At 37.0% G+C, this 15,449-nt stretch overlaps 1 protein-coding gene across 2 annotated transcripts in view; it reads left to right on the top strand.

Annotated features, from left to right (window-relative positions):
* The first annotated feature begins 2,076 nt into the window (after positions 1-2,076).
* LOC103033987 (1-phosphatidylinositol 4,5-bisphosphate phosphodiesterase beta-1) overlaps positions 2,077-15,449 on the top strand; it is an 82,297-nt gene continuing 68,924 nt past the window's right edge. Inside the window, exons 1-2 of one of the 2 annotated variants that reach the window (XM_007257443.4) lie at positions 2,077-2,606; positions 6,866-6,943. In XM_007257443.4, the coding sequence (XP_007257505.1) occupies positions 2,508-2,606; positions 6,866-6,943 (177 nt within the window). In that variant the 5' untranslated portion in view covers positions 2,077-2,507. The remainder of the gene's footprint in view (positions 2,607-6,865; positions 6,944-15,449) is intronic. The other variant, XM_007257442.4, reaches the window with a different exon arrangement.

Genomic DNA, 15,449 nt, shown 5'->3' with positions numbered 1-15,449 from the left:
ATTTCACACAATTATCTGTACTTTCCAATCCTTACATTTTAAAAAGAGCCTGTTACTTCTATTTCGTTCCTGGTTATTTAAACCTTTACTGAAGTAAAAAGCTTGAGTTAAAAAAAAAGTAATACCTGACTAATAAATGTGAAAACTTTTGGCACGTTTGGAAGTGACCACTGTATAATATTATGGCCAGAAATGAATTACTTCACTTCCGTACTTATACATTCACATAGAATTCTCATACTGTAGCTTTTAATGTGTATATTTGTAAATGCCTAGAACACTTGTACCTGTAAGAGTAGTCAGACCAAGCTGGCCATCCTGACTTACCTGGTCGACCAGCACGACTAGCAACAGCAAAAATCATCAAATGGATTGCTTGAGGAAGCAACCAGTTCATCCACTAACAGTAATCAAATAAGCTGTAGAAATGTTAATGTTAACTACAGTATGATTTAGGAATGTTGCTTTTTATTCATCAGCATTCACACCGCTCCCCAGTCCCTGACGTGGCCTTACTCCAGTTTGCTATGTGTGCACTTGCTATAAAGTATGTATCTAAGTGTTGGTTAATACAAAACCATTTTAAAAATCCATTTTTCCTGCCCTTCTAACATAAACAACATAAAGGTGACCAGCTGGGTTCATAAGTTCTCCTTGGGACCCAGTGTGCTTGTGACGGACAGCAGCACCATTAATGGAACTGAACTTGTCAAGTGAACCTTGTTCCATAAGAAAGCGAGAACACTTAAGAGCACAAATTGAGAAATGCCCACTCACACTCGTTATAGCCTCATCATGACCTCTCACAACTCCAGCCCTGACCAGCACTGAACTCGTATATTCACACATCTTAAAGTCCCCTGGGAGTGCACTCAAAACATGCATGGATAAGGACGGGAAGAAAGCTTGTTGTGAGATGGACAGATTGATAGAAATGTTGATATTCTCAATACCCATATTGATACTGGATCAATAATTTAGTCAGTGCTAGTCAAAGTTTACATGTCCAAGCAAACGCCTTGCTTCTCTGCTCTGTGCTCTGCTGTTTTAGTTAAATACAGTTAAGTTTGTCACACTTATTTGTTCAGTCAAAGTCAAATTGATTGGAACTATCCCACAAGTATACTCAATGTACATCATTATTTATGAGGAGACCAGCCATTGGTTAAATTATGAAACAACATAGCAGAATGTCATGCGTAAACACATCAGTAGCCTTGATTAGAAACAAAACGAAACAATCTAATTAAAACAGAATAGAAACAGAATTCAAAACCTTTTGTGTCTATTGTGTTTATTTGTATATTTGTATGTTCACATGTAAAACAGTGTACAGTATTTTAACTAGTGCATGCAATGTGTCAATAACTGTGATCCACACAGTGTGGACTGTAGTAGGTGAAGAAAAAAGATATATAGAGAGATCTAGCAGGTATACATAGTACACAGACGTTACAAAAGAAGGATACGATAGAATTAAACAATAAAATATACAGTATAAAAGTAGAGTATTTTAGTGTGTGTAATGGAGCAGTTCAACAACAATAATAACAACAATAAACACCACTTGCTGTGCATATTGAGAAGATGTCAACCATACAGACAATGCAAGAATGCAGTTATATAATAATTTAGCAGTGCGCAAGAGTGGACAATAAATAAACTAGTAGTGCAGAATAGGATAAAACTATGATTAAAAGGTTGTATTTAAAAGGGTATAGCTGCTTTGTTATGTGTCTTCCATTTTCATTATGTGAGTGGCATTTCATGGTTTTAAAATGACAGGTATATCATTAAGTTCAATAATTTCATTGGGTAGTATATATTATACTGGAAAATTGTAATTGTGACAGACCTAATTGATATTGGTGATATTGGCCTTGTAGTTAATATTTGGTATTGGATCGATACCAGGATCGATTTCCAGAATCAGATTTCCACACCACTAGTTGCAGGGTCTCCCCCTTCCCCCCTCCCTTCATCTCTCTCTCTCTCTCTCTCTCTCCTTCCCTTCCTCCTCCTTTCTCTCAAGTCCCCTAGCGTAGATCTTGTTTCTCACGCCCACTAGGAGGCGCTGGATCCCAGTGCTGGACCCCTGCTGCTCGCGTTCTGAGAGCTGCTGCTGCTGCTGTTGCTCATGAGTCAATGTGCGGAGGCCACTCGTGCTGGCAGCTGCCCCCATTACTCTCCATCATTTCTGATCATTTCCCCTCCTCTGCTGCTCTTTCCCCCCTCGTGCTCTGCTGGAATGCCAGGCATCACCGGCATCGACCGTCCTTTACTATGAAAGAAAGCACGCGGCACCCACAGTAGAGGCTGCACGAGCAGATAGATGAGCGTGTGTGTGAATGCAGATCTTCCTTTTCAGCTGAGATCTTTTTCTGCTCCTGGAGAAACAGAAGACAGGGAGAGAAGAAGGGACGCGCTCGTTTGGCGGGGTTTGTTTTTGTTTTTGGATCCTCCTCCTCCTTCTTCTCGCGTGCTGTGGAGGTAAATGTGCAGGCTGAATGGCAGGAGCACAGCCCGGGGTTCACGCGCTGCAGCTCAAGCCGGTGTCCGTCCCGGAGAGTCTGAAGAAAGGCAGCAGGTTTATGAAATGGGATGAGGTAAGAAGGCATGCATCATCCGTGCGTGTGATGTGTGCTTGGGCTGGTGGTGGTGGTGTCGGTGGTGCATCATGTGTCAGTCAGTCTCTGCAGTGTTGGCGCTGCTTTCCATGCCAAGCAAGTTCATCCAAAAGCTGTTGCTTCAGTGTCTGTATGTGTGTGTGTCTATTGTCCAGCTAGTCCAAACTGACTAACATGGTTGACTGTCTGTCACAGAGTATGAATGTTTTTGTTTAATGGTTTTGATGGTTTAGCTCGTCTACAAGCTGGATCAACCAATAAGACTAAGCTTGATTGCCAGCACAACCAACAAGACCAATCTAATTACTAATAATGACATCTGGCTTGATCAGCATAACCAACCAGACCAAGCTGAGCAACCAACATGATCAAGAACAGCCAAGCATACCCAAAACCAAATGCAACACATGCCATATGTTAATTAAACCGACCAGTGTTGCCCTTGACCAGTATAGGGTATGTCTTTTGTTTTAGTTGGTCAACCTCACAAAGCTAGTTGACCATCATGACCAAGCTGGATTGACCAGCATAACCAACCAGACCAAGCTGGTCAACCAGCATGATTGAGAACAACCAAGCAAAACAAAAAACAAATACAACACATACCATATGCTAATTAAACTGACCACCAATGCTGCTCTTGACCAGTATAGGGTGTCTCATTTGTTTGAGTTGGTCAATCTCACCAAGATATTTGGCCATCATGACCAAGCTGGCCATGAAGTCAAATGCAGCACACATCATATGCTAATAAACTGACCATCAGTATAGGGTATTCTGTTTAAGTTGGTTAACCTGTCCAAACTAGCTTGATAAACAGTATAACCAAGCTAGTTGACCAGCAGAACCAAAAAGACCATGCTAGTTGACCAGCATAGCCAAGCACTCTTCACTTACCAAGAGCTGATAAACCAGCGTAATTACCAACATAGGGTTTGTTATTGACTGTATAGCTAGCTTTTTTTAACCACCTTGACCACCAGCAAAAGGAGGCTGGATCTTGATCTGTGGGGTCTGATTTCTCAGCAGGGTTGAAACAACACAAATTGAGCAATTGCTGGCAATTGAGGGAGAATGTGCCTTGATTAATTTGTCCCCAGCCCTGAATTTGACCCCACTGGCTGTCTGGACGTCCATAAGCAGCAGAAGGATAGCTAAATGTACTGAAATTGTTTTGTACTAATGCAGTTATTGCCCTTTATCGTAGATGTAGATGTAGACATTTCATGCTGCATCTTTTATTTTTGCACCCATCCATTGCAGTGGTCTTGGAATTAGTAGCAGATGTAGCCTCTATTTACTTTTCTAGAGCTATTCTAATCATCTGCCACTTTTAGTATAAGCTTTACCACATATTTACTTATATTGGCTACATAGTTTTTCTATTGATTTTATGTAAGACCCCTGTGCATGGGGCAGTGTAGCCTATGTTGAGGATTAACGTTACAGAACCACTGTGCAGTCCTTTACTGGTGGTCTGTAAATGGTGGGGAAGGCGAGTCAGGCTGATGTTAATGAAGATGCTGCTGCTGCTGCTGCTGCTGCTGTGTCACCTGTTGGTTCAGAGAAAGAGAGTTCAGAGCTTTCTCTTCTTCAAAGGCACTTCAAACTCACTGCTGCTGAGCCCAAAACTAAACTAAGAAAACATACTCACAGTTTTTTTTACCTGTTTTGATGCAGAGTTCTCTTTACGGGCTTGCTTGGACATTTAAGTAAGGGATTGCCATGCACATACCTCACATACATCTTGTGACACTGGTTTAGATGAGCCGTAAATAATTAAATTAACAGAGTAGAGGATCTTAATCTCGTTAATTATTCATGCAGATATGTCAGTTAATGCAACTCATCCTGCATGCAAAGAAATAAAATTTAATACAGTGATTGGAAGGATTTCTCAGGAGTGACTCTGAACATTTCTGAAAGGCTGCTATTGCAACAAGTCTCGGGGTGTTGTTCAGTGCCACCTGTTCTCTAGTTCCACATCGCAATTTTGCTGTCTTTTCTCCACATCATGAAGTATTGCTAACCTTGAAGCTTTGTAAATAATCCTTCAGATAATGTAGACAATGTCATAGGGATGTAGAAAATTTTTATTGTTAGGCCGAAAACCAAAGAAAACTACAACATTTGACTGGAGGCTAAACACAGAACTACAGGTTTTAATAAATGTTTTTTTTCACTGTTGATTAACTTAAGTATCCTACATGTATATTATCTTGCTTTTATCTTTCTTCAAAGACAAAGCAGTTAGATGTATTGAAATACTGTATAATTAATGATAATATTATTATAACCATAATATATTTGTTTTTTGGTCAGGATAATATAATTCTGATATTGCGGAAAACTGCCAGGAATACTCACACCAGTACCTGCAAACTTGGTTTTAAGAAAATGAGTTTGCCGTTTCATGTAATGTGTACTGTAAGGAATGTGAGTCATTGACAGATGCTGTAACCTACATAAAAAAATTGAATCACTTTTACTGAAAAAAAAAATCTATCACAATATATACTCTACATACAATATATATTGCAAGAGGAAGATTTTTCTGATGTCCTATCAGAAGAAACCAGTCATGCTAAACCAATCAATATATATAAATGCATCCCTGAGGCTTGTCCATGTGGTCTCACTCTCACCTGATTAATTGTGGTCAGGGAAAGCAGTAGTCAGATTCTTGTGGGGGTTGAAATGGGGAGGGCAGGTTGAGAGTAGGGGGCTGCACACATCCTATAGAAGCTGTTCAGATCTATTAGTCCTTATATCAGCAGATTCCTGAAAGCTGTCCAAAAGGGAAGACAGCACATAAAGCTTGTATGCTGTATGCAGTGAAAATGTTGTCTGTTCAAAGCTCAGCCTACCCATAAAACTGCAAATATTGGTCTGTTGCTATGGCAACTTCCATGCTTTTAATCCTCCTTCGTCTTCCCTGCCTTACATTAGCTAAGATGCGCTCTGCCACCCAACTTAGATGTACGCGTGTATGTGGGCAGATCCTCAAAAGATCTAAAATAACACAATTACAGAGCTCTAAAGGGTACACAGTGCGCTGGTTGACAGAGAGCTCTAGGCTGAGGGGGGGGGAATTTTCGCTTTTTCCTTCCAGAGAGGACACACTCGCTTCACTGCCACACCATTTTCAACGTCCTTTGCGAGTGGGAAGGTCCATGTAATCTTAAAATAAGACCACCGTCTCAGATCTCGGTGGAGGAGGTGCACTCAGTCCATGTTGGATGATTTTTCTGACTTCCACCGGGGGAAATTATTAAAAACCCAACATGAATCACACTTATGTGGAACACTTATGCAATGACTGACTCAAACTTCAAATTGTGATCCTGCCCAAGACTCGGAGGCCACGCAGCGCATTAAATCGCATATTTTAAAGAGGATATTCCATGTCTGCTGTAAAGAGGATTGGAAAGGAATAACGCATGTCTACTGTAGGAAGCAAGCCTGAAAAATCAGTGTTATTTGTGGGTTTTCATGCAATATTTAAAGATTATTGTGGTTCACATGCAAATTGCTTTAGCAATTCACTGTAAGTTCACTGTCAATTTGTCCCCACACTTGTTGGTTTGTAATGTTATTTTCATCCCTTGTTATTCCCATTGACTCCAATTCATTTTCTGCCTTTTAAAACCTCATTCTCCCTTTCCTCTGACAGACATCAATTGAATGTATTTCTACAGGGGAGGTCCCCGAGCTCTAGTCCACAGTCATGCTGACCTGCACTTATCTCTTTGGTGTTTTTTCATCTATTGTTCCTGCTATTTACTCTCATTTTTTTTAACACTCCAGAAGCCATAACATTTCTGTGTTCCATCATCCACTAACCTTTTTGTACTCCATCAGGGCAAGTTAATCAGCTCTAGTACACAGACATGCTGACCCACACTCATTGTTTGTCGTTTTCCTCTCAATTTATTTCTTTCAGAAAATGCATAGGTCTGGTTTTCCTCTTCTTCTTCCTATTATTATTACTATTATTATTATTATTATTATTATTATTATTATTATTATTTATTGTAGCCTAATTCCAAGTGCAATAGCTCACAACTTAACCTATTTTCTATTTAAAGCTGTTGCAATAATGTATTGCTGCTCACAGTGCAAACACATTAACAACCTGCATTTGTGCAAATGAAGTAAAATTCTGATTGTTTGATTATTTGTGATTATTTTAAAATAAATATTTTTATATGTTTTTTGTATTTGCTTGTTTTATTTAGGATTCATCTACAGTGACCCCAGTGACCTTACGTGTGGATCCTCAGGGCTACTTTCTATACTGGACAGACCAGAATAAGGTAATAATATTGTGCTGTTTGCTGTGCATTTTTAGAATGAAGAATATCATGCTGAAAACAGAAAAAAACAGCCAACCCTGTTCAAGCAGGTTAAGCTGGTGAACAAGCTCAGCTCTTGATCAGCATAGGGGAGGTTTTCTCTTAGGTTTGATGGATTAGCTGGTCTACAGTTTTGATCAACCTGACCGAGCAAAACCACCAGTCTTACTAAGATTGATCATTTTGCTGCATGACCCACCTCATTTTGCTGGTAAACTTCAAATCTGTTTGCTCAGCATAACCAGCAAAAGCATACGGGAGGCCCGGCTAATTGACCACCATGATCAACCCGGTAAACCACCTTTAGCAGCAAGACCAAGCTAATGACAATCAAAATCAAATGCTGGTCAAGAGATGTTTATAACCAGCTTTTCAACCACCTTGATTATCAAAGGCTGACTAAAGGCCAGCTAGCAACAAAACCTGTTCTTGAGCTGGATTTCTTTAGCAGTTATCATAATGGCATTGTTATCATAATGCATATTGTCTTTTCACTGGCCTGCATACGTAACTCTGGGTAACTCGGGGTAACTCAGGGTGAAACCTAGCACTTTTGATATTGGATATCTTAATAGAAAGCATACATAGAGAAATGTGATAGTGATATGTTTTGCAATGACAATATGACAGTCTAATTTTAGCCGGAATATGGTGTCACATTCAGATTTGAAGTTGAAGTCTAGCCTTAAGGGAGATTTTTGGGAGAATACATCCTTATTCCAGATGGACGGCGTGCTGCCAACTGCTCAGATAGCCTGGGAGTATGGGTTATAGAGATGTCCCACTTTAAATAAAAGCAGGGAAATGGGAACAGAGTGCAAATCTGTTGAGAATATATTAATATTTTAAAACTGTTTTGAAGACTGATAGATTAGTGTTTGAGAGATGTACATTATTGGTAATAAGAATTCCTGAAAGGTTTAATATTGTGTGCGCTGTAGGGGTGTGCCATGTAATGATCACCTAGCTCACGACTTCCAAGATTTAATAAGTCGATTTAATATTTTCAAATACATTAGAAAGAAGGAAGTTGATAACTGTATTTGTACTGTTAGACTAGAGCTGTGAGGTAAAAGTAATACATTTAGGCGGTGTTATATCTTGTGTAAGTAAAGCTTCTTGTGACCTTCGGGAGTTTCCAGAACAGGGATTAGATATAGTCAGAGACTGTGTTTTACTGTAAATGGAAAAATAAAATTCATATGGAGTGCATATTTCCGGACTGTTGAATAACCCAGTATAAGAATAAGGTTAAATTAAATATATATATATATATATATATATATATATATATATATATATATATTAAGGATGCAAATTATCGATTAATTCATTAATCATTAGACTTTCGATTAATTGATAAGCTGCGTTTTTCACCTGAATTTTAGTGTTTCAATTGGGCCTTTAAAATACCAGCTAAATAGTTAAAACACTGAGTTCAAAAAGTATATATTATATTATGATAATTATATTGTATTATATTATATTATATATTCCTCAAGTAATTATGCATGAGGAAAAGAAAGCAGACTTTTTTATGGTATAACAAAATACATCCTTTAATTAAAAAAAAAAAAATTAATTAAGGACTGGCTCAGTTTTTGCGTTTTTGTAACATTAGACATATAAAAAAAAGAATTGAAGAAATTAAATAGAGAGCCAAACAGAATATTATTGAGCCTATAGATTATGAAGAAACTGCATCTAGGCTATTAATTAGGAAATCCGCAACAATCCTCAATACAATGAGATCCTGAAAACCTGTACCGTCAACTGTGTTGATTGGCATCAAATCTCTCTCGATCCTGCTGCATATCCTCTCTGTAATGCCCTCCGCCCTTCTCTCATCACACGCTCGGGTGATTCTCACGAAATCAGACTAATGAGGTGGCATTAAGGAGTGTGATGAACAGGTAAATGCTATCAATTTGGGAAACACTGGTTTATAAACATCTCATCAAAGGCTATATTGGAAGTGATTAAAAGTAGACATTGTGATATTTTAAATTATGTATTTTTTATAATTTAGTGTGAAATTCTCAGTACCGCAACGCGTCCATTGCTGAATCTCGGCTCTTCAATTACACAATTTTAATATTTAAAATAAATAAATAATAAAAAACTTAAATGTATCTCATAAAGTAAATTGTTACAGTCAATAAAAATGTATTACTTGGAATTCATTGGTAAAAGAAAAGAAAATATTTAGAAAAATAACTTTGGTCAGAACCAATGTTCTCAGCCTCCGCAACAATTTTCAAGCACCATTTAAGACCACAAGGAACAGAAAAAAACAGCCATTTTGAGAGGGGGGACACCGTTTAGTATGACACCCAAGATGGCTACCAGGTAAGCACCTAATTTTATACCTCTCCAGATAAATGTTAAAAACTTGGTTGTCAGCGAGCATACACAACTTTTTGTTTCTCATTACCGAAACAGCTAGTTTTTAATGTTTAAAAAAATGAAAATGTTATTGTGTTTTGGGAATTTTTAAGGTTTTTAAAGTCTAAATACAAAAAGCTAGCAAAAGTTTAGCCAGGCATCATGGTGGCCCCACAGAGATCAAAGAAGGTTAAGGTCCCTCATACTCCGCAACAGCCTTCTCATACACCGCAACAATTTAAGGCCTGTTGCGGTAGAGAGATTCACTGTTGCGGTAAAGAGAAATTAATGTTTTAAGTGACATGAACTTATATATATATATATATATATATATATATATATATATATTTATTGTTTCATAAAAAAGCCTTTATTTACTTATAATAAACAATATATAAAACAATACATGATGCAATTTCAGATAAAAAACAGATTTATGTAGCAGGGCAGTGACACCCATATAACTTCCGCATAAGATATAAAAATAATATATAAAAATAATATATATATATATATATATATATATATACAGGTGCTGGTCAACGAATTAGAATAATTTGAAATAGTGCAATCATGAAATTCTTTGAATGCATTTTTTGTGCAGAAAGCAAATCAGGTGTTCACCGCACCTGTCCTACTCGTTAGACTAATCACAGAACTCGTTACCTGGAAAAAAATTTGCTCAGCTGAGCTTTCCAAAAGGCCCATTTAGGCCATTTAACTGTGACACTGTTGTTTTATTGAATTAGAATAATGGAGAAACCGTTTCATTGAATTAGAATAATTTTTATTATAATTACAATCATCACTTTCTCAGTATTTTGTGGCTGCCCCCTTGGCTTGTATGACTGCCTGAAGTCTCTGCGGCATCGATTTGACCAGCTTGTCGCAAGTTTCCGCACTCACAGCTTCCCAGGCAGTGGCGATGTTCTGCTTCAGTTGGTCCAGCGTAGTAGGCTTTCTGTCGCGAATTTTCCGCTTGACGATGGCCCAAAGGTTTTCAATGACATTGAGGTCAGGCGAGTTGGCCGGCCATGCCAAAACTTCAAGCTGTTTTTTAGTGAACCAATCTTTGGTCGACTTTGCCGCATGAGCCGGTGCAAGATCCTGTTGAAATATGAAGTCTTCTTCGCCGAACTGTTCCTCAACAGTCGGAATCAGGAACGTTTCCAGAACATCTTGATATACGGCAGCATTGACAGTCTTCTTGAGGAAGCAGAATTTCCCTACACCTCGAGCGGACATGCATCCCCAGACCATAACGCTCCGGGGAAACTTGACGGATCTTTTCACGCACTCGTGGTTGTAGGTTTCGCCACCACGACGCCAGACACGAGGACCTTGGTCACCGAAGGAGATGCAGAAGCGTGATTCGTCACTGAAGACCACTTTCTGCCAGTCTTCAGCAGTCCACTCGCCGTGTTCTTTGGCCCACTTCAGCCGTTTCTCCATTTGTTTCTTGTTCAGCATCGGTTTTACTGCTGGAACGCGAGATTTGAAGCCGAGTTCGCGCAGACGACGGTAAGTGGTTGATCTGGAGACGTCAGCGCCGGTCTGCTTGTTCCACAAGTCGGTGAGCTCGGAAGTGGACTTGAACCGGTTGCTGACTGCGATCTTTCTCAGCTGCTTGTTGTCGCGAGCAGAAGTTTTTCGGACGCCAGAACAGTTGGTGCGCTTGCTGCAGTTTTTCTTGAGAGCTTTGCAGACGGAAGACTGGCTGATGCCGAGCTGCTCAGCAATTTTAGTTTGGGTCAAGCCTTGTTGGCGAAGGGCTTGAATTTGAGCCACTATTCCGGTTGAGAGGTCGCGCTGCTTACCCATGATTGATTTTACAACTTAGAAATTCTACTCAACCCTGACTTTATACTGCACAGTGAACACTCTTCACAGAAAACAAAAATTCGAGCATTTATTCTAATTCAATGAAACGGTTTCTCCATTATTCTAATTCAATAAAACAACAGTGTCACAGTTAAATGGCCTAAATGGGCCTTTTGGAAAGCTCAGCTGAGCAATTTTTTTTCCAGGTAACGAGTTCTGTGATTAGTCTAACGAGTAGGACAGGTGCGGTGAACACCTGATTTGCTTTCTGCACAAAAAATGCATTCAAAGAATTTCATGATTGCACTATTTCAAATTATTCTAATTCGTTGACCAGCACCTGTATATATATATATATATATATATATAATTTTCATATATATAATATATACATTTCATGAAACAACTTTTATTGTTATAAACTGTTAATAAAGGTTGTTTCATGAAATTTATTTTTATAAACTTTTATTGTTATAAACTGTTTATATATATATATATATATATATATATATATATATTTATATATATATATATATATATATACACATTTTATGAAACAACCTTTATTAACAGTTTATAACAATAAAAGTTGTTTCATGAAATGTATATATTATATATATGAAATTTATATATATACACACATATATACATTTCATTAAACAACTTTCTTTAATTTTATCTTTAATTTTAATTTAGTTGCACATTGATGTTTACATTTTTCATGAGATTAATGCTTAATACAGAGATGTTTAATGAGATGTTGAATTGCTTGTTTCATACTTAAATATTTAATTTCAATTTAGTTGTACATTGATGTTTATATCTGTCATGAAATTAATACTTAATAAAAAAGTTGTTTTATGAGATGTTGAATTACTTATTTTGTATTTAAACATTCCATTTCAATTTAGTTATACAGTGATGTTTAAAGTTTTAAGGAATTTATGTCTAATGAGGTATGTTGAAATTTGTTTTATTAAAATACACAGTTCAAAATAGGATATTTTCACAGCTTGAGTCTTACTGAGAATAATTTTCAACAGCAAATACCACATTTTGTTCAATATTACTACTCCATACAAAACTCAAGAAGTACATCATTAGAATTTGTTATTTATTCACAGCATTCACACTCTGTGTTTGTTGTGTAAAGTGTTATTGTTAATTAAGTAGGAATCCTTGTAATGACTCTCTTTACCGAAACATTGACTCTCTTTACCGAAACACCATTCTCTTTACCGCAACACATATTTATTTACTAATTATTTTACTGTTATAAAACAAATTGTAGTTTATAATGGTATTTGGATAAATTGTATTTCTTCATAGGTCATCTGTACTAAATAAGAAATTATACATGTAATTTTTCAGTTAAATATCCTGAAAAGACAGGACATGAATCATGAAATCTGTTGCGGTAATGAGACAAATCATAAAATAAAAAAAAATGGGAAACTTATAAATATAATATTTTCTGGGTTATATACACATATGAGCACAACTGTTAATAATATCTATTTAAAAAGTAACAAATGTGTAACTTTTAAACCATATCTGTTCTGTGTTATCATGTTGCGGTACTGAGAATGTGTGTGCTCTGACTGACTAAAATGGTGCAAAATATACAGAAAAAAATTATAAAATTAAAAAAAAAAGTATTTCTAAAAAGTTCAGACCCTAGTCTTGCATAACAAAAAGAAATTTTATATTTAAATGCCTTTTGAAATTTTTCAAGTGTGAACCCTTTTAAATCTGTTTTTCGTGAGAATCACCCGCTCGCGCTCCCAGTGTTACTGTGACGGTGTTCAAATGATAACTGAGTGAGCTAGTGGAACTGTTGTATTTCAATACCGCATTACACAGAGAACATTTGACTTCTTTGATTTGACTTCTAAATGAACCATTTTAAAATCCCACACCGCACTTCTTTTCGCCCGCGTCATTTGGTTTTCAACCCTGGTCTCTCGCGAGACGTGTTCACCTCTTGTTCTCACGCTCTATTCAGTTTGTCTGTTGGAATGTTGTAACAGGGTTCGAGCTCTTTTATTAAATGCTTGAAACCAGGGTTCTCTCCTACTGTCCTAGGAGAGGCTCCATCTTTTGGATCTTGTTGAATCGAACAAACAATGAGCATGATTGCGGAGCTTTATTAAGAACAACAACAGCATTACTTTAACTGCTTAAACTATAAATATTTTTTTCTAAACATATTAAGAGAGAGAGAGAGAGAGAGAAAGAGAGAGTCTCCTATAGGCTGCACTGTGTATTCTGCGTGCGTTTTTGCGAACCGTACTGTGACCCCCGTACCATGAGGGTTCGCAAACAATACACATACTGTTACACCCCTAGAAACAACCAATTACAGGTTTGTTTACAATTAGACGTATATTTGATATTTAAACACATTCTTGTGAGACACAGTATATTTATCAGTATCAGTTTAATGAGAAAGTTAAATTTAATTGAAAAAGTCAGTGCTCTTTAAGCACTGACCATATCTAATAGAGATGCAATGAGTTTTCCTCAAACAAAATTATTTAAATCCGCTGTCAAGCCTCCCTGTTAGCAGTGTCAGCTTTAGAATTATTCACAGACACAATACACATATCAAAGTGAATAGCAAGATTTGCACTATCATACCATGTCGTCACATCTCTTCAGAAACAAAAGGAAAACTAAATGAAAGGGAACATATCAAATCTGAATACCCCAGCAAGTAATAGGTGTGGGGTTCCCCCACCTGGAAAGCTCTCATATTGTGTTTCTGAAATAGAATGCTGTCCTGCAACTGTTGATTTACCCTTTACAATACTTACCACATTAATGAACTTGGAACAAGAGCCCTATTTTTTATGTATGTGGCAATCTTTGCGATGTATTCATGCATGATATGCAAATCCACATATTTCCATAATGGAATATGTAGATCACATTGATGAGGCGATCCAGCACTAATTGTGTGTCATAATAAAAAAATATCACAATACAATACAATGAAATGTTGTAATAGTGCCCACACTATGTTTGTTTTTGTCAACAGTGCTAACACATCTTAATGATGTGGAAGACGTATCTGAATTTATTGGTGTTTTTTTCTCTACATAGTAAACGTAGCAGCCCCAGACTGTCCAGCATGTAATGCAAATGCATTGACATAACTGAAAGAATGCAGTTGACTTTATGCATCTGCATGGTGTCATGTAGGGCTGAGCGATACGGCCCTAAAATAATATAACAATAATATCACATGATTTTTAAAATTAATTTCTAGAATATGTCTAGAATTTAAGTTTTATTCAGTATAAATATGAGTTTTATACATTCAGGAAAAAAAATTAAAATAAAAAAGTTTTATTTACCCTGCTTTTGTAGTAAATTGTGTAAATAAAAAAAAGTGAAATAAAATGAAACAAAAAATAAAAAATAAACTAGGTGTAGCATATTTAATGCATGTAAACTGCAAACACACAATTAAAAGTAAGTAGCAAAATAAATAAAAAAAGACTGTTTTCAAGAATTTCAGACAAATATAGAATCAGAATTTGGTAGACGTGTCATAGAAATGATTTTTTTTTTTGCATCAATAAGCTCAAAAGTGGATCAATTGATATCGCATATCCTGTATCCTGTGATCTATTGTGCATGTTCACATTGACAATAGCATTGTTGAAACTATACACAGTATTGTGCAGCCCAAGTTAGCACTGTGCGGCCACAGAAAACAGGTTGCCAGATTGATTTTCTTAAAACTTCAAAACTGACAGCTGTCAGTATATCTCTATAAACACTATAATCTAAAGTTAGTAGAGCAGTAAGATGAGGATGGCCTGTAGGAGTCACATGACTAGCCAGGCATATTCTCTGTATCACAGCTATTTAGAGCAGTGGCAGGTCTCATGCTTTGTACACAACAGCGTGGGCATGTGGGTGTTACTTTAGTGAAGTCTGGACATGAGGATTAATTTAGCAGACTGCAGCATGGGGGACAGGCTTCAGTGCGTTTCCAGCGGTGCAGATCACTTTATATACACCAGTGAGTTGTTCGGTTGTTTATGTTCTGAGATTGGCAAAGTTTGTTCCAGTCTGTAGTAAATAAAAGAGAGGCTTCCTTCCAGTCAACCAAGAGATTGTTGGAGTTTGAAGGTTTTTAGTGATTAACCCTGGCATTGTGAGAAAGAGTGGTTTTAAGTTGTTTTATTTGTCCACAGCTGTTGCCTTTAAATTTTAGAAAAAATACAGTACATTCAGAAAACATTCAAAC

Source organism: Astyanax mexicanus, chromosome 14, assembly GCF_023375975.1.
Source record: "Astyanax mexicanus isolate ESR-SI-001 chromosome 14, AstMex3_surface, whole genome shotgun sequence".
NCBI lineage: Eukaryota > Metazoa > Chordata > Actinopteri > Characiformes > Acestrorhamphidae > Astyanax > Astyanax mexicanus.
Note: the sequence above shows the minus strand (reverse complement) of the source record. Positions and strands in the feature narration are given on the sequence as shown.